At 48.7% G+C, this 24,222-nt stretch overlaps 1 protein-coding gene across 1 annotated transcript in view; it reads right to left on the bottom strand.

The window, feature by feature from the left end:
* VWA3A (von Willebrand factor A domain containing 3A) overlaps window positions 1–24,222 on the bottom strand; it is a 65,304-nt gene that overhangs the window by 884 nt on the left and 40,198 nt on the right. The window contains exons 21-35 of the mRNA XM_063598480.1: window positions 23,941–24,085; window positions 22,552–22,747; window positions 21,201–21,271; window positions 17,111–17,263; window positions 15,379–15,469; window positions 13,934–14,044; window positions 12,857–12,954; window positions 11,232–11,369; window positions 9,272–9,380; window positions 7,312–7,456; window positions 5,684–5,828; window positions 4,769–4,920; window positions 2,982–3,105; window positions 288–385; window positions 36–101 (exon numbers count right to left, since the gene is read on the bottom strand). Of these exons, the coding sequence (XP_063454550.1) occupies window positions 50–101; window positions 288–385; window positions 2,982–3,105; window positions 4,769–4,920; window positions 5,684–5,828; window positions 7,312–7,456; window positions 9,272–9,380; window positions 11,232–11,369; window positions 12,857–12,954; window positions 13,934–14,044; window positions 15,379–15,469; window positions 17,111–17,263; window positions 21,201–21,271; window positions 22,552–22,747; window positions 23,941–24,085 (1,828 nt within the window). The 3' untranslated portion in view covers window positions 36–49. The remainder of the gene's footprint in view (window positions 1–35; window positions 102–287; window positions 386–2,981; window positions 3,106–4,768; window positions 4,921–5,683; window positions 5,829–7,311; window positions 7,457–9,271; window positions 9,381–11,231; window positions 11,370–12,856; window positions 12,955–13,933; window positions 14,045–15,378; window positions 15,470–17,110; window positions 17,264–21,200; window positions 21,272–22,551; window positions 22,748–23,940; window positions 24,086–24,222) is intronic.

Below are 24,222 nucleotides of genomic sequence, written 5' to 3'. Positions count from 1 at the left end.
ACTCAGGTAGTATGGGGTCTAGCCCCTCCCCTTACCTGAGAACACTTCTCTAGGAAAGAGTGACCTTTGGTTCTGCATCATTTTTCTTCTGGAGTTGGGATCTGGTGGGCAGGAGATGAAGAAAGATGGTCTCCCTGGTGCCCAGATTTCTGGGCTGGCTGGGAGAAGCAGGGCAGGAACCCTTGGAGCAAGGGTACCATCATGGGTGCGGCCCTTCTCGATGGGGTCCGGGGTCTGCATGGGCTGTAGCCACATGGCAGGCCGGAGAGGCTGCGTGAAGGGCATACCTGAAGGATTGGGCCTGCCAGAGGAAGCTTCTGGCCTTGGTGATCTCCTGGGCCAGGATCCTTAAATCATCTCCTTCAAATGGTGGCAATGTGGGATCCTTGAAAAGAGGAAATGAGTGTGAAGTTGATGACTGGATGGGAGCTGAAAATCCAAAATCTCAGAAAAAGCATTTTAGAGCTAATCACGTTCTGGCTTCCATCCAGTGCAGGAAATCTTGTGAGCCTCTGCTTGTATATCTCCAGGGTCAGGAAGCTCACTACCTATCAAGACAGTCATTCTGCAAAGGGGAAACTTTGAAATATGGTGTCTGAGAGTCAGTGTAGGGAGGGGACGGTGGCAAAGTACGATGGTGTCAGAAACTGAGTGAAGGTGGCCCCACTCTGGGCCAGTGGAACAGAAATGACACAGTTTCCTTATCTCAGCGCTATTCAGTAGAATCTGTTCAGCCATTTTTTGCATTTCTTCTAGTGAAGTAGACTTACAGGTATGCTTTTTATTTGGTTGATTTTAGAGACAGAGCCTTGCTCTGTTGTCCTGGCTGCAGGGCAGTGGCGTGATCATGGCTCACTGTAGCCTCGACCCCCTGGGCTCAAGCTATCCTCCCACTTCAGCCTCCCAAGTAGCTAGGACCACAGGCATGTGCCACCACACCTGGCTGAGGCATGCTTTTTAAAAAAATGTTAACTAATAAAATTTCGCCACCTATCCTTAAAAATACATCTTACCAATTCCAGCGCTTTGGGTGGCTGAGGTGGGCGGATCACTTGAAGTCAGGAGTTTGAGACCAGCCTGGCCAACATGATGAAACCTCATCTCTACTAAAAATATAAAAATTAGCTGGGTGTGGTGGCAGGCACCTGTAATCCTAGCTACTCGGGAGGCTGAGACATGAGAATCACTTGAACCCAGGAGGCAGAGGCTGAAGTGAGCTGAGATCATGCCACTGCACTCCAGCCTGGTGACACAGCAAGACTTCATCTCAAAAAAAAAAAAAAAAAAAGAAAAAGAAAAAAGAGGAAGCCATCCCTTCTGCCTGGCAGTAGTAGCACAGCAATCCCATTCTGCATGCAAAAACAATTCAGAGAATCTGATTGGATAAGGAATTAAGCTGAGAGCCTTAAACATATCATCACTTGTTTTCCTGTGTAATAAGGACGCTTGGGTGAATATTCATTACTTTTACCAATTTGTTCAGTTCTCTGTATTATTTATAATACTTGTCCCTAGAAGAGCTAGTTGAACCAAAGGAGTCATGTAAGGCTACCCAGGCTTCAAAGATTATGCCAGCCGAGCCTGACGGTTCACACCTGTAATCCCAACACTTTGGGAAGCTCAGGCGGGAGGATTACTTAATCCTAGGAGTTTGAGATCAGCCTGGGCAACATGGTGAGATCCTGTTTCTACAAAAAATTAAAGAAATTAGCTGGGCGTGGTGGCACACCTGTGATCCCAGCTACTCTGCAGGCTGAGGTGGAAAGATTGCCTGAGCCCAGGAGGTGGAGGCTGTGGTGAGCTGTGATTGTTCCTCTGCACTCTAGCCTGGGCAACAGAATGAGACCCTGTCTCAAAAAAAAAAAAAAAAAAAAATTATGCCATGTCCTGTGAAAGTAACCTTTAACCTCTGAAAAGAAATCTGGAATTCTGATTGGTTGTCTTACTTGATAATATGTTGCCCTGGGAATGTTATCACTGACAACATTGCATTCCTAAAAGGTATAAATAAGTGCAGAATTTTCCTATTAAGTCAGAAGTGGATCATTGAAATCTATGACTTTACTAGACTTATTACTTAATAGATAACCTATGACTTTGCCAGATCTATTGCTTAACAGATAACTTGAATGTCTGTATTTCAATGAATTGAACCCCAGAAGACACAAATATGCAGGAATTAAAGCACAAAGTTTAAGATCATGGGTGTCTTGGGGCTCTAGCTATACCACTTCCTCTGACTTTAGTTTTTATTGTTGTTGTTTGTTTGTTTTGAGATGGAGTGTTGCTCTGACACTCAGGCTGAAGTGCAGTGGCGCAATCTCGGCTGACTGCAACCTGGGTCTCCCAGGCTTAAGCAATTCTGCCTCAGCCTCCCGAGTAACTGGGATTACACGTGCATGCCACCATGCCTGGCTAATTTTTGTATTTTTAGTACAGACGTCATTTCACCATGTTGGCCAGGCTGGTCTCAAACTCCTGACCTCAAGTGATCCACCCACCTCGGCCTCCCAAAGTGATGGGATTACAGGTGTGAGCCACCGTGCCCAGCTTTAGGTGTATTCTTAAACCTTGCTGGCCCTCTTGTTCATCTGTTAAATGGGTATAATATTAAAAGAGGTTATCTACATAAAGCCACATAAATTTCCAACAAAGGCAAACTGGCCTGACCATCAGGAAATATAACACCCTCAAATCCTGCTTCTTTCCCAGCCTTGAGGAGAGTCAGCCTAAAAGGACAGCAGCAGGGAAACCCAATCCTTTTTAGCTAATATTTTGTCTCAACGAAAAGCAGAGATCTTTTTCGTCAGAAGGAAAACCCAGGATGGGCGTGGTGGCTCATGCCTGTAATCCCAACATTTTGGGAGGCCGAGGTGGGAGGTTCACTTGAGCCCAGGAGTTCAAGAAGGAAAACCCCATGCCTGTTGATATTTTATCGAGCCGTTTCAACAGACCTCATGCTCAGTGGCTCTGCAACCTACCTTTTCATTGATGAAGCCTTTGGTCAGCAGGCTGTGAATTTTGGAGAGTGTGTCCTCACCCACAGGGCAGTGATAGCGTCCGCCGGTGAAGGAAGCCAGCTTTCTCAGGAACTCAACCGCCGCTCTGGAAGGAAGGGACAGAGGGCTGGTGGGAAGGCTGACTGACCAGGCAAGTTCGTGTGACTCCCCACATCCATGGAGAACTTAAGTCCGTGGGGCTTAAGAGAAATCAGCCTGGCAATGGGCCGTGGCTTGTCCCATGGAGACCACCATTAGAGGACACTTTCCCCACCAGCTTATGGACAGCTATAGCAACTGCTGCTGCTTGAGGGAAGAGGAGTCCCCGTGTGAGTGTCACCATTTAGCCTGGACCCCCTGAAACCACACAGCCCACACACTCCAGCCCCCATTTATTTTCTTTTCTGAGACAGAGTCTCAGTCTGTCACCCAGGCTGGAGTGCAGTGGCACAATCTTGGCTCACTGCAACCTCAGCCTCCCAGGTTCAAGCGATTCCCCTGCCTCAGCCTCCTGAGTAGCTGGGACTACAGGCACCTGCCACCACGCCCGGCTCATTTTTGTATGTTTTTAGTTGAGACGGGGTTTCGCCATGTTGGCCAGGCTGGTCTCAAACTCCTGACCTCAGGTGATCTGCCTGCCTTGGCCTCCCAAAGTGCTGGGATTACAGTCATGAGCCGTCGTGCTCAGCCTAGCCCCCATTTATTTATGGGACATTTATCCAGTGCCTACTATGTGTTAGGCCTGTAAAGGACACATATATTACACTTATGGGGCTCATGGTTTAGACCAAGAGATAAAATGTGTCCCTATGCAGTCTGTTTTGCTAATAATAAAGTTTTTTTTTTTGAAGGAGCTGAGTATGTCTTATCTGACATGTGTTCTTTTTCACATTTTTATTTTGTTTTGCAGAGATGGAATCTTGCTATGATATCCAGGCTGGTCTCAAACTCCTGGCCTCAAGTGATCCTCCCACCTCAGTCTCCCAAAGCACTGGGATTATAGGCATGAGCCATTGTGCCTGGTCATAGCACATGTTCTATAGTGATCGTTTATAAAAAAAAATAACCATGACAATGCTACATTAATATTTTTCTCTCTGGCTTTTCCCCTAAATGTCCCCTAAATATTCACAAATGTGATCCCAGGGAAGAGTAGGAGGGAAGACTGTAAAATGACTGTGTGAATCCCGTGCAAATGTGTTTCCAGGCTGGAGGAAGTCAGAGGGAAATATCTGGGTAAAGAGAGGGGTTTTCACCCTGTGGTGTGACACCGGCTTGGGCCGTCTAGAAAAACAATGCTTCTCCTAACTTCTTTCTTTTCTTTCTTTTTTTTTTTTTTTGACAGTCTCACTCTGTTGCCCAGGCTAGAGTGCCATGGTGCAACCTCCGCTGACTGCAACCTCTGCCTCCCTGGATCAAGTGATTCTCACGTCTCAGTCTCCTGAGTAGCTGGGATTACAGGTGCCTACCACCACACCTGTCTAATTTTTGTATTTTTAGTAGAGACAGGGTTTCACCATGTTGGCCAGACTGGTCTTGAACTCCTGACCTCAAGTGATCCACCTGCCTCAACCTCCCAAAATGCTGGGATTACAGGCGTGAGCCAGCATGCCCGGCCGCTTCTCCTAATTTCTGATTTACAGGATTAGGGCCCAGGAGAAACCTGTGTCTAAGTGAGCAGCTAGATTAGGTGAGGGGCTTGGATCTCCCTGCTGAGATGTGTGGCTGTGGAAAAAGAATAAAACTCAGTCAGACTCCATATTGCGCACCTGTCTGAGCAGTTCAAGGAAATGGTGTGCACTTTCACATCTCTTTTCTCCCTGAGTTTTTGGACTTCATTTAGGACAAGGCTGCAGCTTGTGTCTGGCTTTCCGTCGGTCAGGAGGTACAATCCTTCCAGATCATGGAAACTGAAAGCTTTCTGAAAGAACGCAGGAAGGCTGTCAGGCTCAGGGGAGAGGCTCACCCAGAACACAAGAACCAAATGCCTAAAGGTGGTGCCTGCTGCCGCCTCTGCCAAAATGCATCTGATTGGATGCCACTGACCTGTTCAAAAAGACTGAGATTCTCTTTCAGCCTCAGACAGACTAAGGAAGCTGCTGAGGTTTAGGAGAAATAGCATGGTTCACTGCCTAGCTGGTTAATCCCAAGCAAGTCACTTAACCTCTCTGAGCCTCTGTGTCTTCATCTATTTTTTTTAATTTTTATTTTTTTGAGATGGAGTTTCGTTCTTGTTGCCCAGGCTGGAGTGCAATGGTGCAATCTCGGCTCACTGCAACCTCTGCCTCCCAGGTTCAAGCAATTCTCCTGCTTCATCCTCCCAAGTAATTGGGATTACAGGCATGTGCCACCACGCCCGGCTAATCTTTTGTATTTAGTAGAGACAGGGTTTCACCATGTTGGTCAGGATGGTCTTGAACTCCTGACCTCAGGTGATCCACCTGCCTTGCCCTCCCAAAGTGCTGGGATTACAGGTGTGAGCCACCGCACCCAGCCTGTGTCTTCATCTATAATGTGAGAACATTGAGAATCCTTTTCTCACTGGGGTGTTGGGAAGATGAAATGATGTAGTGCTTTGTAAATTGTAAAGCGCCCTTTGTAAATCCTAAAGCATCGTGCAGCATCAGCATAGGGGATGATGGTATTTGTTTTGCGTCAAGGTCGGGCTCCGTGGTGGGACTTGCCAGCAATGCTTGCAAGATGGAGGTGCTGCCCTGAGCTTGCAGGTGGGTCACCCATTGCATAGCCTCATGACACGCTGCATCTGTGGTCTCCACCAGCGTGTCCTGCCATGACTGAAGGCTCTCTGCAAAGCTGAGCAGGTTAAAACTGGGGAGGAGGAAAAGAGGAGGTGAGGGGCAGAGAAGGGGAGAAAGAGATTGGTTAGAACAGGCCTGTCTAGATTGAATTCAGATAAGTTACCCTCATGAGGACTATTCTTGCTTGTCACTGAAGACCCCTACAACGAGCCCTGTGGCCCCTCAGGGAGAGGGCTGTGGGGCCTCTTGAGAATGAGAGGGTACACACTGACAATTTGAATGCAGACAGAAATAGATTTAAATCCCAGCTCAAGCCAGACACAGTGGCCTGTGCCTGTAACCCCAGTACTTTGGAAGGCCAAGCTGGGAGGATTGCTTGAGGCCAGGAGTTCAAGACCAGCCTGGGCAACATAGTGAGACCCCCATCTCTACGAAAAAGATTTTTAAAAAATTAGCCAGGCATGGTGGTGTGCGCCTGTAGTCCAAGCTACTTGGGAGGCTGAGGTGGGAGATCACTTGAGCCCAGGACGTTGAGGCTGCAGCGAGCTATGATCACACCACTGCACTCCAGCCTGGGAGACAGAGACCCCGTCTCAAAACAAACAAGCAAACAAACAACCCAAACAATCCTAGCTCAGCCAGTGACTGGTTACCCGATCTTCAGCAAGTGTCTTAACCTCTTGAAGTCCTGGCTTCCTTTTCTGAAAAATGGGGGCCGATAACAGCAACACCTCACGGGCTCATTGTGAGAGTTGATGAAATGATGCGTGTAAACCATCTGGTGCACAGAAAGTGCTCAATAAATGTATACTCTGATTAAGGCAAGAACGAGGCCTAGTCTAAGATGAGAGTCCCCTGGGGTCCCCTTCGGGTCAACCCTTCTGGATAGGGAAAATAAACAACTTCCTCCACTCAAAAATCAAGTTCACAAAAATTTAAAAAATTAAATCATTAAATAATTTAAAACAAATCAAGTTCAGCTGAAAGCCATACTTCAAGGCCACATGGTAGTTCCTTTGCTGTGCTTGCAATTGTCCCTAGGCCTGAAATTAATTTTTAAAAATTGCGTTCCTTTTTTTTTTTTTTTTTGAGACAGGGTCTTACTCTGTTGCCCAGGCAGGAGTGCACTGGTGCAATCATAGCTCACTGCAGCCTCAACCTCCTGGGCTCAAGTGATCCTCCCTCCTCAGCCTCCCAAGTAGTTGGGGCTACAGGTGCACACCACCATACCCAGCTAATTTTTAAATGTTTTGAAGAGATGGGATGTCACTTTGTTGCTGAGACTGGTCTTGAATTCCTGAGCTCAAGTGATCCTCCTGCCTTGGCCCCCAAAATTGCTGGGATTACAGGTATGAGCCACCATACCCGGCCTCTAAAAACTGCTTTCCTTCACAGCAGAGCAGAATACAGTGCTCTTTCCTACTCAAACGCGTTACTCAGAAGAGCATCTCAGAAACTCCAGGCCTGTTGGCACTGAGAGGAGGGGGCGTGCTTGGCCAGGGAAGCCCCAGGAACTGCCTCTTTGATCTTCCTGATCAGCCCTCGCCTCCTACCTGTCACAGCACTTCCGCAGCTGTTCCCAAATCAGCAAAACCAGCTCTGTCTTCACCTGCTGCAGGTAGGGGCCCATGGACCCTGACGTGTCCAGCAATATGCATACTTTGCTCTCCAAAACGGTGCCAAACAGTCGGCGGCTCCCTGCTCCGAGACAGGTGGGGAAGAGGCAGGGAGGGAGTGAGGGGTCCCACCTCCTGGGTGGTTTCCCTCACTCTATCTATCAACTATAAAGTCTTGTGACACCTGTTGCCTGCCTGATCATTGATTGGATGTCACCCCACTAAGAGACGGCTTTTGTGGTGCTGTGGGAGGGGTCGATTGTCCAAGGACAGACCTGGTCAGTGGTTTGGGCTTTGGGAGATCGAGATTTCAGCTCTGGCTTTGTCTGTGATGAGTTGCACAAGCGGTTATAACCTCCTGGGCTTGAATTTCCTTATCCTTAAAGTTAAGTGATTGGATTAAATAGTACCATGATATTGTTTTGAAATATTAGATGGTGTTTGGGTGTGTACTGGTATGTGAGCTGGGGGATTCATACTACAAAAGAAATCGCTGGATCTCTGGTTTTATGTCACCGTTCCCAGGGGTAATGTGAACCGAGGGTGGAGAGAGGCTCACGCCTTCTCTGTCCCAGCTCAGCCTCTGACCTCACAACTGTACCTGAAGCAGCAGTCATCATGACGCCCCTGTCCATGGACTGTCTATACCAGGTCCTACTGCAGAGGACTGGACCTAATGAATTTACACAGGACCCTGAGTGGCACATACAAAGCCACCTGTAGGATCTCTATATAGGACTCCCTTCCTCCCTCCTCCTGTTGCCCCAGAAACCCTCCAGGCCCCATAGCCTGAATCCCCTCCTGTCCAGTTCTAGCTGTCTGCCTGTCTTCTTGGGCTTGATGCTTCAGACCGTCTCTTAATCCACAGCCCAACCCTGTCCATTCACCTCTCCTGGAGGGGACTTGGTGCTCTCTGTAAAGAGGTACACAGTAGCTCACACCTATAATCCCAGGACTTTGGGAGGCTGAGGCAGGAGGATAGCTTGAGCCTAGGAGTTCGGGGCCAGCCTGTGCAACATAGAAAGACTCTGTATCTAAAAAAAATAAATAAAGTAAGCTGGGCATGGTGGCACGTGCCTGTAGTCTCAGCTCCTTGCAAGGTTGAGGTGGGAGGATTGCTTGTGCCCAGTTCAAGGCTGCAGTAAGCCATGACTGCACCACTGGACTCCAGACTAGGTGACAGAGAAAGACCCTGTTTCTAAAACAAAACAAAACAGAGGGTTTCTGCTCTGTCAGTTCCCCTTACCATCTGCATCTCCAGGGGCTGTTTTGCTGGGGCCCAGTCAATATTAAAGCAAACCTTTTGACAGTGAGCCCCTTGTCACTTGCAGGAAGGCAAGGTGTGGCAGGTGGCCTTGCAGAGCAGGCTGGGATGCGTGTGAGCTCCCGCTGGGGCTCTTTGGCCCATGTTCCACCTCCCTGTTATCCAGCCCCTTGCCTGTCCTCTGAACCCACTGTCATTTTTTTTTTTTTGGACAGAGTTTCACTCTTGTTGCCCAGGCTGGAGTGCAGTGGCGCGATCTCAGCTCACTGCAACCTCTGCGATTCTCCTGCCTCAGCCTCCTGAGTAGCTGGGATTACAGGTGCCCGCCACCATGCCTGGCTAATTTTTTGTATTTTTAGTAGAGACGGGTTTCATCATGTTGGCCAGGCTGGTTTCGAACTACTGACTGGTGATCCACCCACCTCGGCCTCCCAAAGTGCAGAGATTACAGGCATGAGCCACCACGCCCGGCCTCCCAGTGTCATGTTGTATGTGGATGATGTTCCTGGCCTAATCCTCTGATCTGCAGTTCTCGAAGGCCTGGCTTTGGAAGGACTGACACTGGGGTCCCTGGGGCTAGCCTTCTACATCCCCTCATGCTCCTCCACCCTTCAGGGCAGCGGGCAGGCTCACCGGACAGCAGCCACTGCAGCCTCTGGACATAGCGCCTTAACACCTTCTCCAAGTGCCTGATGTACACCTCCATCTCCCTGGGCGTCCACTGGATGTGTCTCACCACTCCCTGGGTTAAGGCAAGCAGAGGCAAGCACCCACCCCATCAGTCATTTCTTCATATCCCCATCACCCCCTAAAATTGTTTATTCCATTGTGGTTAACAATTCTCAAAATATTTGTTGGCTGGGCACGGTGGCTCATGCCTGCAATCCCAGTGCTTTGGGAGGCCGAGGCAGGAGGATCGCTTGAGCCCAAGAGATCAAGACCAGCCTGGGTAACATAGGGAGACCTCATCTCTACCAAAAACAGAAAATTTAGCTGGTGTGGTGGCATGTGTCTGTGGTCCCAGCTGCTTGGGGGAGGCTGAAGTGGGAGGATTGCCTGAGCCCAGGGAGGTAGAGGCTGCAGTGAGCTGTGATTGCACCACTGCACTCCTGCCTGGATGACAGAGCAAGATCCTGTCTCAACAAACAAACAAAAACCCACAAAAAACAACCGTCTGTTAAGTGTATTTTTTTTTTTTGTTTAAAGCCTTTTTTTCTTTTATTAAACTAGTGGATTTATGGTTCTACAAAGGAGTAGGGAATTAAGATTTTTTTTTGGTAAATGCAGTTGCTATATTAATAAAAATCATAATAATCTCTAATTTTTTTTTTTTTTTTGAGACAGAGTCTCAGTCGGTTGCCCAGGCTGTGTAGTGCAGTGGTGCGATCTCGGCTCACTTCAGCCTCTGCCTCCCGGGTTCAAGCGATTCTCCTGCCTCAGCCTCCTGAGTAGCTGGGATTACAGGTGCACAGCACCATGCCTGGCTAATTTTTGTATTTACAGTAGAGATGGGGTTTCACTGTGTTGGCCAGGGTGGTCTCGAACTCCTGACCTCAGGTGATCCGCCCGCCTTGGCCTCCCAAAGTTCTGGGACTACAGGCATGAGCCACTGCGTCTGGCCAATAATCTCTAAATTTTAAAATAGAAAACTCTAAATGGTGGGGTAAGAAGTTCATAAATTTTGAACTGAAAGATGACTTCAGGTGGAGAGGGGCAACATGCTAGAACGACCCTATATTCCTCTAGTGAATAATTTTGAATTTTGTGGCTATTTTTAGTTTCCCCTAATCTTGACAATGTAGGATAAGAGGGCAAGGAGAGACATGATCAGATTTTCATTCTGTACTAAATTTACTTGTTCCAGTGTCAAAGCAATAAAAAATCACCCCAAAATTAGAAAATAGAAAAGAGAACCCTTCACTTCCTATCACAACCCCTATTTCCTGCCATAACAGAACCATCATCAGTATTGGGGTACAGCATTCTTATGGGTGAACACTTCAGCCACGGCCCAATCTTCTCAGCAATTGCTATTTTTCCTATCTTTTCCTTTTTATGTTTTAAGAGTCAGGCTCCTGCCCCATGGCCCAGGCTGGAGTGCAGTGGCATGATCACGGCTCACTGCAGCCTTGAACTCCATGACTCAACTAATCCTCCCGCCTCAGCCTCCCAAGTAGCTCGGACTACAGGCACACAGCTGCACCTGGCTAATCTAATTTTTTTTCAGAGATGGGGTCTTGCTATGTTGCCCAGGCTGGTCTCAAACTCTTGGGCTCAAGCAGTCCTCCCACCTCAGCCTCCTAAAGCACTTGGTATTACAGGCAGGAGTCACCGCACCTGGCCTCAGCAATTGTTTCTAATTCTTATTCCAATGAGCTCATCTAACCCTGGAATGGGATCTTAGGCCCTCTGGGAAGTTGGCTTTTCTTCCAACAGGATTTTGCATCTCCTATTTGGTGAGGGGAGTCCCACTTTGGGGAGGAGGGCAGTTCCTACAAGCAGAAATAGAGGCCACAGTGCCCTACACTGCTCTCTGCCATTTGCAGCTGAGTTGGGGGAGAAAAAAAAGACGATGATGAAAATTGTGACTTACATGGATCTCAACGCTGGGGAAGATGCTGCAGTGTTTGGCTGATGCTGACCTCTGTCCTGACTTTTGATGAGTGCAGTTGGGACCCATGCATCTGGAAATCTCCAGCTTCAATTTTTTGAGCCCATATTTTGCCACCCACTTTAGAATAAAGGAAAGAACTATTATCTTAGGCAATTCAGACTCAACTGAATGATCATCTGACTGGTCTTTGAGAACCTCATGTTTGAAACCTGTATGATGTTTGAAATGTGGGATTCCCAGGTCCTCACAGAGCATCCATCCCATGCAGATTCCTTCCCTGGCTTTGGGGGAGAAATGCACAAGAAATATGGGGGGGCAGGCTGGACGCGGTGACTCATGCCTGTAATCCTAGCACTTTGGGAGGCTGACAGCGGTGGTTCTCAAACTCCTGAGGTCAGGAGTTTGAGAACAGCCTGGCCAACATGGTGAAACCCCATCTCTACTAAATACAAAAAATTAGCCAGGTGTGGTGGTGCATGCCTGTAATCCCAGCTACTTGGGAGGCTGAGGCAGGAGAATCGTTTGAACCCAGGAGGTGCAGGTTGCAGTGATAGTGCTACTGCACTCCAGCCTGGGCAACAAGAGTGAAACTCTGTCTCAAAAAAAAAAAAAAAAGAAAGAAAGAAAGAAAGAAATAATGGGGGTGAAGAACAAAATCTATCGCGCACCTCCCAGACCCTAGTCTAGTGGACACTGTTACTTCCCTAACATCCATTTCAACCCCACCTACAACATTTTTTAGTATATGTGCTGCTGAAGCGAGCACCCCACCTACAATATTTGAGTGGAAAGCCCTGATTGGTCTAAAGCTTAGACTCTAAACCAATTAGGATAATCTCAGTCTCCTTGTCACAATGAGGGACACAAGAATGGGCAGGCTCAAAGCAGCCAGGGATGGCATCTGCCATCGGCACAATCAGAACCATGCTCAGGCTTTTATTGAATAGCTGTGGGACAACTATCCGCTTATGCACAAGAAGTGGGGTTTCTGTTGATTTCACTTTAAAGAATCTTCACATCAATCTTATTTGACTGGCACAATTGTCCTTATTTTACAAAGGCAGTGAGATTGAGTATAGCTAGGTGATTTGCCCAAGGTCACCCAGGCAGGAAGTGGCAGACCTAGATTTTGAATTTAGGTCTATTTAACCCTTATCCCATCTGCCACAGTAAGCAATTGTTCTTATCAGGTTTGTCCTTTTTTTTTTTTTTTTTTTTTTGAGACAGAGTCTTGCTCTGTCACCCAGGCTGGAGTGCAGTGGCACAATCTTGGCTCACTGCAACCTCCACCTCCCAGTTTCAAGTGATTCTCATGATGTAGCCTCCCAAGTAGCTGGGAGTACAGGTGCGTGCCACTGCACCTGGCTAATTTTTGTACTTTTAGTAGAGATGGGGTTTCACCATGTTGGCCAGGTGGTCTCGAACTCCTGACCTCAAGTGATCCACCCACCTCAGCCTCCAAAAGTGCTGGGATTACAGGTGTGAGTCACTGTGCCTGGCTTGTTCTCATTTCTGATTATGCCCCCCCATCCTAGAAGTAATGGTTGGTGGACAGAACTACTCTATTGCTTAATGGGCATGTGCTAGTACGGTTGACTTAATACCTCTTGGCTTGAGCAAACTGTATCCTTTCTGGGTAAGTCAATAGAAGAGCTAGTCCTTCTCAAGCCCCTTCCTTGAGGGTACTTCTTGTACACTGAGCCTAGGAGAAGCAGAGTAAGGTCATTGCTATAGTTTGGATGGTTGAGCCCCTGCAAACCTCATGAAATGTGATCCCCAGTGTTGGAGATGGGGCTTAATGGGAGGTGTTTGGGTCATGGGAACGGATCCCTCTTAAATAGATCAATGCCCTCTCTGGTGAGAGGGTGGGGAGGGAGTGAGTTCTCCCTCTATTACTTGCCGCAAGAGCTGGCTGTTAAATAAAAGCCTGGCACCTCCCCATTTTCTTGCTTCCTCTCTCTCCATGTGATCTCTGCACATGCCAGCTCCCCAGCGCCTTCCACCATGAGTGGAAGCAGCCTGAAGCTCTCACCAGATGCCCAAACTTCCAGCCAGCATAACCCTGAGCTAAATAAACCTATTTTCTTCATAAATCACCTACCTAGCCTTGGGTATTCCAAGCACAAATGAACTAAGATGGTCACCCTGTGTACCTCTCTTCCCTCCCCCTGAATCTCCCACTGCTCCCTTTTTCATGTCAATTTCTCTGTCAATCAAGTCAGTTGTAAAAGTCCTTAGTGCAATTTGCTGAGAGGTAGAAAGGGAGCTGTTGGGTGGATGGGGAAAGGCTGTTTGGGACCTCCTGCCTAGCAATGAATTGTTCTTGGGATCTGCACCATTTCACAGCAGTGAATCAGGCTGGCCTAGGGGAATCATCTCCATCCCTTGCCATCTGCCTTAGAACTAAGGAAACTGCCCCTAGTGGACAGAGCTGGAGTGCCCAAGAATCTCAGGAGGTCTCATCTTCAATATTGACTTCTCTCATTCCCTGGTTGTTGTCAAAACTTTGCATGTCCATTTCCCAGGGCTGGGAGAACTGAGTTGAGTACGGCTTGCTCCAGAGGCACCAGTGCCTAGGTCCTGGGACAGCAGGAGGGGTCTCCTTCCCACGGTACCTGCTGCCCTTACAGCTCCTCCAGGGCCAGGGGGCTGTCCAGACACCTGTATAGCCTCTAACTTACCCACGTCATTCCTTTTCTCTGTGTAGAACAGTAAAAGAGATGTCTCTGCTTCCCTTGACTTGGTCTTCCTCCTCAGTTCCATCATCCCTTCTTTCATTGGCTGGGCCGCAGCTGAGGAACATTTGGCTTGTTGGCTGGAACAGCTGCGTGCATTCTTGCAATACAGCTGTCCAGCTTGGCTTAGAGACACTCAAGTTCAGCTATACTCCACCCCAGGAAATGGGGCTCCAAGATGGCTTCAAGGCACCCTGTGTCCCCACCCCAGGTCTCTGGCTTTGCTTGGATCAGAAATAGCTATAGCTACCATTTACTGAGTCCAGATCTTTCCCTGGCATTGTGCTAAGTGCTTTGAGTATGCTGCCTTGCTTCATCCTCACAGTCCCCCAGTTTACAGATAAGGTAAGTGGGAATCCACCAGTAAGAGGCAGGGCATGATTCTACCTGGTCCTGCTGACTCCACAACTCTGCTCTGAGCCACTCTGCCATACCTTTGACATTAGAAATAAAATACATGGTCTTAGGTTCTACGAGCTGAGTACTTTCATTAAGATTGTGAAGGCCTGTTACCACTAGTGGCACATGATCCTTACCCCCTTGAGCCTCAGTTCCTTTGTCAGTACAATAGGAAGCTGATAGAATACAGATGCAAAGGATTGATCATTATAGGCTTTAAATGGGACAATCTTAGCAGATGGGCTGGCACATGATCAAGACTCAGGATCATTGATCGTTTTAGTTACTATCATTATTGCTATCATGATTATTATTTTAAGAGATGTGGCCAGGCGTGGTGGCTCATGCCTGTAATCTCAGCACTTTGGGAGGCCGAGGCAGATGAATTGCGTGAGCTCAGGAGTTGTAGACCAGCCTGGGCAACATGGTGAAACCCCGTCTCTACTAAAAATACAAAAAGTTAGCCAGGCGTGGTGGCACACACCTGTAGTCCCAGCTATTCAGGAGGCTGAGGCACGAGAATCGCTTGAACCCAGGAGGTGGAGGTTGCAGTGAGCTGAGATCACACGACTGCACTCCAGCCTGGGTGACAGAGCGAGACTCTGTCTCAAAAAAAAAAAAAAAAAAAGTAGAGACAGGGTCTTGCTCTGTCACTGAGGTTAGAGTGCAGTGGTGCAATGATAGCTCACTGCAGCTTCGAACTTCTGGGCTCAAGCAATCCTCCCAACTCAGCCTCTGAGTAGTTGGGGGACTTCATGCATGCACCACCACATCTGGCTCTTTTTTTGTTTGGTAGAGATGGAGTCTTGCTATGTTGTCAAGGCTTGTCTTGAACTCCTGACCTCAAGTGATCCTTCCACCTCAGCCTCCAAAAGTGCTGGGATTATAGGCGCGAGCTTCCACACCTGGCTCTAGTTACTATCATTATTAACCCATGCCTCAGCCGTGACCGTGACATCCCTCCACCCTGCCTGACCGTGATCGTGCCTTACCTGGTGAGATGCCAACTCTGCTACTGAGTGGATGCCATTTCAGAGATTTCAGCGGGGGGCTCTTCTCTCTGTCAGGGTCATCTTTAATGCTCTAGAAAACAGGCAATCTTTCCCATCAGAGGAGTGTTCCCTGTGTCACGCAGGATCCCAGTTACCCTGACCTCAATTTGTCAATCAGGAACTTTTGTAGGGAGGAGCCTAAGGGAGGGGACTCCTCAGACAGGTTTGGCCCCTCTCCTGCAGCAGATTCAGAGGGGACTCTGGGTTTTGAGGTGAAAAAGTATGGGTGTGTACATGTGTGTAGGAGTGTATATGTGTGTGTGTGCATGTGCGTATGTGTATGTATGCATGTGTGTGTGTGTGAGATGAGAGTGAGAGAGCTGCTAGTGAGAGAGCTATGGGGGTTTGCCAGAATTTTTTTCATCAGTCACCTGCCCCTCTTCCTAATGGACTGGGATGTCTGGGCCTCCAGCATGACAACAGAAATTTAGGTAACTTCTGTGCCTTATCAGGCACCTCAGTTTTTTTTTGTTTGTTTGTTTTCTTTTTTGAGATGGAGTCTGGCTCTGTCACCCAGGCTGGAGTGCAGCGGCGTGATCTCGACTCACTGCAACCTCTGCCTCCCAGGTTCAAGCAATTCTCCCTGTCTCAGCCTCCTGAGTAGCTGGGATTACAGGCACCCGCCACCACACCCAGCTAATTTCTGTATTTTTAATAGAGAGGGGGTTTCACCATGTTGGCCAGGATGGTCTTGATCTCTTGACCTCATGATCCGCCTGCCTTGGCCTCCCAAAGTGCTGGGATTACAGGTGTGAGCCACTGCACCTGGCCCAGACACCTCAGTTTTAAGGGAAGAGTTCCTTCATTCTCAGCCACGACTGGAGTGTGGCGGTCATTAAACAGTCACTGTCTGGGGAGCGCCCGGCCTGGTTTCAGGAGGCACTCAGGAAGCACTGAAGGCTCAAGAGGCAGCCTCTGAGGAGGGGGCGAAGTGCCTGAGCTGGCTCCTGAAACCTGGCAGAGTTCCCCGAACGAGGGCAGAACCCGGCTGCACAGGCTCTCCTGGAAAGGCAGCCCTTTGGCTGGGAATCTGCTACCTACTGTCTGGGATGGATTTCCACATTCTGAACATGGGCTGTGCTCACAGGGTCTGAGTCATGCAATGCTGAGGGACTCACAGGTGTCCCTCCCAGTCTGCTCACAAGCACAGGTGCCTCTGGGGTCTGTCCTCTAGAGCCCTTCTGATTGCCAAGGTGGGTGGGTATTTTATGGAGGACAGAATTGATAGGCTGTGAATGAGGATAAGCCCCTAGCAGGCTCAGCCCATCCTCAGGCTCCTATCAGCCTCTGCAAAGTCTTGGGTGGCAGCGGGAAGAGCCCTTAGAGACCATAATTCCTTTGCCCCCGAGAGACTCTCCAGGATAAGCCATCAGATGAAACAGGTGGGTGTCAATTCTGTGGCATCCTCAGTACCAGGGTAGGGAAAAGGCTGGGATAGGCTGACAGAGCCAAGGGTGGGGTGGGGGAGGACAGAGGACTCTGAGAGCTGAGGAGCCGGCCCCCCGCGGGAGATTTTCCCCCTGGAGGCCTGGGCAAGAGGCACCCACAGGACACTCACCACTGAAGCACCCACCCCCATCCCTGCTGGCCCCAGCCATTTTAAGACCCAGGAAAGACCAGAAGACAAACAGGAAACCAAATCTTCTGCGTGTTATTAGGAGGGGAGTCAAACCATTCTGGCCCCCAGGGGGACGGTGGGCCTGGGAGGGCAGAGCTTCTTGGGCTGACTTCTTAGCTGAAGTGTCTTTGGTTTTCCTTTCGGGAGGGCTGAACTTCCCAGTACTTTTCCTGAATGGTTCTTCAGGGAGGCCATGAGGAAGGCACACTGCAGTGGGATTGGGAGGGTCAGTGGCACCCCCAGCCACTGTGGACAGACACACACACACACACACACACACACACACACACACACACACAGCAGGAGGGACTGTATCCACTGGAACCTCTGATGTCCCCTGGACTCCTCTTTTTGTCCCTAGAAAGCCACCTGGGGCTGAAAGTGCTATGGACCAATCCTATGAACAACAGTAAGACCAGGTATGGGGGCCTGGGAGGCACAGGCTCTGGGCTAGTGAATACTTGGGGGTCTCCAACCCTCATGCCAACAAGTCACATCAGCTATGCCGATAGGGTAGGTGTGTCGTCTCCCCATTTTACAGATGAGGAAACCAAAGCTCTGAAGCTGTCATCACAGAGTTAACAAGAATTCTGGACAAAAATCTAGTTATCATGAAGCCCTGATCAGGCTGCACATAGCCCCACTTCTTTGTAACCTAAAGTCACATAGCACCAGATCCTGGCTGTTTGCATCCCCGTTGTTCCTCTAGATAGGATTTCTGACTTCAGAATCACAAGGCTTTTGTTTAAGAATTGCTTAAGATGTTTTTCAGACCCGAATTCCAGCAAAGCAGCTGATGCCAACAGTTTGAAGACCCCCAGAGGAACAGGAACAGCATGAGAACACAGCTTCTTCATCTCCCCCGCCCATGACTCCAGCCTGCACTCAACTAGTCAGTGATCTCCATACTTCAGCCCACTGCAAAACCCTTAAAAACCTTAACACCAAATTTGAGGTTCCCTCCCATCTCCTTGTTTGGCAGTCCTACAATTAAACTTCTCTGCTGCAACCCAGTGTCTCTGTGCATTGACTTGCCATGCATATCTGGCCACAGATCTATTACAGTTACAGCTCTGTGAGCTTAAGGTTCTCATCTAAGGCCACCTTATCAGTGTGTAGAGAAACTTCAATTCAAACCAGGTGGGTCTGTTTACAAAGCCAGCACCCTTCCATTATGAGACACTGTGGCCTCCACTTGTGGGCCAGTCAGCTTGCCGCATGCCAGGGCTGATTCCAGATGCTGGCAGACTAATGGTGTAATACTCAATGCCTTTTGCCTACGATTTTCTCAACAGCCTGACTGGTTCCCCAGCAATTATTCTCAATCAAAGCTCCAGAAGACACCATTCAAATGTAAATAAGCATCCTCTGGAAAGGTGAATTATGCGGTCATTGCCCATTAACACCATATGTATCAGTTTATCTGATGAGGGAATGGGACTATGTGCACCTGAGGGTAAGGGATATTTATTTATTTATTTATTTATTTATTTATTTATTTATTTATTTATTTATTTAGAGACAGAGTCTTGCTCTGTTGCCAGGCTGGAGTGCAGTGGCATGATCTTGGCTCACTGCAATCTCTGCCTCCCAGGTTCAAGGATTCTCCTGCCTCAGCCTCCCAAATAGCTGGGATTACAGGTGCGCACCACCACACCCAGCTAATTTTGCGTGTGTGTGTGTGTGTGTGTGTGTGTGTGTGTGTGTGTGTGTATTTTTAGTAGAGACGGGGTTTCACCATGTTAGCCAGGATGGTCTCGATCTCCTGACCTTGTGATCTGCCCGCCTCAGCCTCCCAAAATGCTGGGATTACAGGCATGAGCCACTACGCCCAGCTGGGAAGAGATATTTTAAAAGCACCAAAAGGGTCCCTTTTGGGGAAGACAGCACAGGCACGCAGGGGGAGCCACAGATCTGCAGATCCAGTGGCCACAGAGGAATAGAAGATGGAGATGCGGCCCCGCCCTCCCAGGAGTCCACAATCCAGTCTGGGAAGTGAGTCCTTCTGCAAGTGGTGGAGTCCAGGAGTCTCCTTCACAGCCTCCTCCACTCCACTGCCTCGACCACAGCCTTGCTAAGTGCCCTCTGTCCGTCACTGTGGCTTGAACTGCCCTAAATCTCCATCTCCAGCCATGTCTTTTCCCACCTGCCTGTAGGGTACCCTCACTTGTTATCTCACAGGCTCCACAAACTCACCCTTGTCCCAGACCCGCCTTCCCTGCACCTCTCCATCCTTCCATGGGCTCTTCCTCCTGTTTTCTACATCTTGGTCAATGGCCTCACTGTCTACTGGGTGCTCCAGTGAGGAGCGTGGGGGTCAGTTTGTATGTTTTCTCTTTCACACTGCCCGTTCAATCACTTGCAAGTCCGGGGAATTCTTCCTTAGATAGTCATTGCTCCTCACGGGATCTGGCCCCTAGCTACCTCTCTCATTGTATCTTGTCCTGCTCAACTCCTCTGAGGAAGTAACATTTTAGTGTGTCTAAACTAACTAATAGGCTAGGTGTGGTGGCTCCTGCCTGTGATCCCAGCACTTTGGGAGGCTGAGGCAGGCAGATCAGTTGAGATCAGGAGTTTGAGACCAGCCTGGCCAACATGGTGAAACCCCATCTCTACTAAAAAACACAAAAATCAGTCAGGCGTGGTGGCGGGCGCCTGTAGTCCCAGCTACTTGGGAGGCTGAGACAGGAGAATTGCTTGAACTCAGGAGGCAGAGGTTGCAGTGAGCTGAGATTGCACAATGGCACTCCAGCCTGGGCGACAGAGTGAGACTCTGTCTCAAAAAAATCCCCCAAAAACAAAAAACAAAACCCTAACTAATGATAAGGAGCAAGCCATGAAAGGTCTGGGATGGGAAGGACAGAGGAAACAGCAGGTGCAAAGGCCCTGAGCTTAGGAATGGGTTTAGCAATAACCTTGACGTGTTTAAGGAACTCAAAGGAGGCCAGAATGTGCAGCACACAGACCTAAAACCAATGGCTTCTAGGAGACACTCATTTCTTCTGAAGCCTTGGGTCTCAGTGGATTAGGACATGAAGAGGGAAGCTGACATGGGATGAGGTGTGTCCCCCAAAAGGATATGTTGAAGTCTGAACCCTCAGGACCTGTGCATGTGGCCTTACATAGAAATAGGGTCTTTGCAGATGTAATTAAGATACAAATTACGGTGAGGCATATTGGAGTAGCGCAGGTCCTTAATCTAATCTGATTGTTGTCCATGTAAGAGGAGAAGGGATGCACCTGGAGGGAAAACAGCCATGTAAAGACAGAGGCAGAGACTAGAGTTATGCTCCTCAAGCCAAGGAATGCCAGAGATTGCTGGTGACAAGGACTCCCTCCTTGACCGAACTTTAGCCGGGCTCCTCTAAGCCATCTTCTCAATGAGGCCTTGACCTTGGCCTGCCGAACTCAGTTTTGGCAAAGAATTTTGCTAAGTCAGTTTAGTGAGACCTGTCCCATCCTTGATATCCAAGCAAGTTCTTCATCTCCCATCTGAGATACCTTTTTTAAAAAAATTATTTTTAAAAAATTCTTTAACAGAGATAGGGTTTCACCGTGTTGCTGAGGCTGGTCTCAAACTCCTGGGCTCCAGCGATCAGCCCACCTTGGCCTCCCAAAGTGCTGGGATTACAGGTGGGATCCACTGTGCCCAGTTCTATTTTTGACATCTAAGCCTTTGGTCTGCCTTTAGCAAGAGCCCTGTTTAACAAGAATCCTTTTACCTATCATATCTATCCAGTTCTCTTAGTAATTTTTCCATCCACTGACTCTGCTCATTGGCTATAAATCTCCAGCTATCTTTGCTATTATTTAGAGTTGAGTTCAGTCTCTCTCCCCTATTGCAATAGTCTTAAGTAAAGTCTTCCTTGCCATTTTAAAAGAGCAACCAGTGCAATTAAAAACAAACAAACAAACAAACAAACACCAATTGCCACCAGAAGCCAGGGAGGGGCAAGGAAAGATTCTACCCAAAGCCTTCAGAGGGAGCCTGGCCCTGCTGACACCTTGATTTCAGACTTCCAGCCTCTGGAAGTGAGAGAATCAATGGTTGTTATTTTAAGTCACCCAGTTTGTGGCAGTTACGGTAGCCCCAGGAAATGAATACAAAAGGCAGTGCAGTCATTGGCCCATGCCCAGGGCATACCTTTTGGGAGTAGTTGAGAGCCTTTTCCATCTCAGACATGATGGAGTTGATGTCATCACTCTCATAAATGCCTGGAAACAAAGCACATCGTGAGCAAGGTGAGACAGGGTGTGGATCCTGGCAAGTGTCCCCATCATCTGGATACTAGAAAGCCACCTGGAGGTGACTTGAGGGCTGGGAATGGTGGCTTACTCCTGTAATCCCAGCATTTGGGAGGCTGAGGAGGGAGGATTGCTTGAGGTTGGGAGTTCAACACCAGCCTGGGCAATATAGCGAGACCCCTTCTCTATAAAAAAAAAAATTTAAAAAATTAGTTGGGCGTGGTGGTGGACACCTGTAGTCCCAGCTGCTCAGGAGGCTGGGGTGGGAGGATTGCTTGAATCCAGGAGGTTGAGGCTGCAGTGAAGTATGATGGCACCACTGCACTCCAGCCTGGGTGACAGAGGGAGACCCTGTCTCTAAAAAAAATGTTGCTTTTTGTACCATGTACAACTATCTTGCCAACCATGTGCTGTGAACACACCACCCTTTGAAAAACAATCTAAGGGATGTTCAGGGTGCCTTCTAGCTCTGACATTCTATGACATTCTAAATTATAAATTTTTTAATTTTTAATTTTTTTGTAGAGGCAGAGTCTTGCTATGTTGCCCAGGATGGTCTTGAACTGGATTCAAGCAATCCGCTCGCCTCAACTTTCCAAAGTGCTGAGATTACAGGTGTGAGCCACCACCTGACCCATAATATACTTTTAGAGTTTTACTTCTTCTTCTTCTTCTTTTTTTTTTTTTTTTGAGACAGAGTTTTGCTCTGTCACCCAGGCTGGAGTGTAGTGGTGTGATCTCTGCTCACTGCAACCTCCGCTTCCTGGGTTCAAGTGATTTTCTTGTACCTCAGCCTCCCGAGTAGCTGGGACTACAGGTATGTGCCATCAAACCCGGCTAATTTTTTTGTATTTTTAATAGAGATAGAGTTTCACCATGTTGGCCAGGCTGTTCTCAAAGTCCTGATCTCAAGCGATCTGACCGCGTTGGCCTCTCAAACTGCTGGGATTGTGGGTATGAGCCACTGTTCCTGGCCTACTTCTTTTAAGTTAAAAAAATTGCAGTAAAATATACATAACATCAAACTTACTATTTCAATCACTTAAAAGTGTACAATTCAGTGGCATTAAGTGCATTCACATTGTTGTGCAACCATCACTGCTATCTATCTTCAGAGGAACAGTTTTACATTTTAAAATGTGATTTTCACAAGCTGCTTTTCTGGAATACATCTGTGGTCTAAGGGAGCTATGCTGGTGCTGAGACAACTGTTTGGAATGAGCTGAAGGGATGAGGAAACAGTCACGTACCTGTGTCTCCAAACCAGTGGAAGCGGCCACCTGCAGCCCGGGTGACCTCCTTGTAGGCGGCGGCTGTGTCAGTGTGACTGGCATAGCGGGCAGGGGGCATGGTGTCCATCTTTGGCTTGCCCACGTAGAAGAGACACACGTTCAGCTGGAGGTCGCAGCCGCCACAGGCCTCAGCCATGTAGGCACTGAGTGTAGGCTGGTGGGGAAGAGAAGGTAGGAGGGGCCAGCAGCTGAGGGCCTTGAAGCTGTGGGGCTCTGGGCAGCCCAGCCTGGCCATGTTTCTCCAGGGCCTTCTCTGTGCCTGGTCCAGTCCTTGGCACGAGGATGGAAAGAGATGAGGCTGGGTTGCAGTTTCTCTCAATATTTTAACAGAGTGTGGTTGGGAAGCTGGACCTGAGAGCCTCCTGATACCAGGCATGTTCCAGACCAGTAGCATCCACATCCCCTGGAAGCCTGCCAGAAATGCAGACTCCCAGGCTCCACCCCAGACCTACTGAACCAGGATCTGCACTATGTAGGTATGTATGTATGTATGTATGTATGTATGTATGTATGTATGTATTTTAAAGAGACAGGGTCTCGCTCTGTTGCCTAGGCTGGAGTGCAGGGGCATAAACATAGCTTGCTGCAGCTTTGACCTCCTGGGCTCAAGCAATCCTTCTGCCTCAGCCTCCTAAGTAGCTGTGACTACAGGCACATGTCACCACACCTGGTTAATTTTTTTTTTTTTTTTTTTGAGACGGAGTTTCGCTTTTGTCGCCCAGGCTGGAGTGCAATGGTGTGATCTCAGCTCACCGCAACCTCCCCCTCCAGGTTCAAGCGATTCTCCTGCCTCAGCCTCCCGAGTAGCTGGGATTACAGGAATGCGCCACCACGCCCAGCTAATTTTGTATTTTTAGTAGAGATGCAGTTTCTCCATGTTGGTCAAGGTGGCCTCAAACTCCCGACCTCAGGTGATCTGCCTGCCTCAGCCTCCCAAAGTGCTGGGATTACATGCATGAGCCACCGTGCTTGGCTACATCTGGTTAATTTTTTAAATTTTATTTTTGTAGAGATGGGGTCTTGTTGCTATGTTGTCCAGGCTGGTCTCGAGCACCTGGGCTCAAGAGATCCTCCCACCCCAGCCTCCTGAGTAGCTGGGAGTACAGGCATGTGCCACCATGGCAGGTTATTTTAAAAATTTTTATAGAAATGTGGTCTCACTATATTGCCCAGGCTGGTCTCCAGGGCCTGCATTTTAACAGCATCCTTAGGTGCTTGTCTATACATTAAAGTTTGAGAAGCACTGGTTTAGAAATCATGCTGCAGAAACCTTGGCAAGGTATCCACCTGGGGGAAGACGGATGAGGTCGCAAAGGATAATGGACACCCAGGACGTGGCCTACCCACCATGTCCTGGTCGGGGATGCCCCCAGTGAAGAGGTAGATTCCCTGCGATTGGTGTTTGTCTTTGTCCTTGAAGTCCACTTCCACAGCCTTCCGCAGGGCGCTGAGAACGTTCCTGCTGCCCCGACACCGCAGGTTCAGGGCCCACCTGCGGAGGCAGAGATGGCCATGCTGAGGGTCATTGGCCCATGCCCAGGGCATACCTTTTGGGAGTAGCTGAGAGCCTTTTCCATCTCAGACGTGATGGAGTCGATGTCATCACTCTCATAAAGTGAAGATGGCCAG

Source organism: Pan paniscus, chromosome 18 (assembly GCF_029289425.2).
Source record: "Pan paniscus chromosome 18, NHGRI_mPanPan1-v2.0_pri, whole genome shotgun sequence".
NCBI lineage: Eukaryota > Metazoa > Chordata > Mammalia > Primates > Hominidae > Pan > Pan paniscus.
This window is presented reverse-complemented; position numbering and strand designations above follow the sequence as displayed.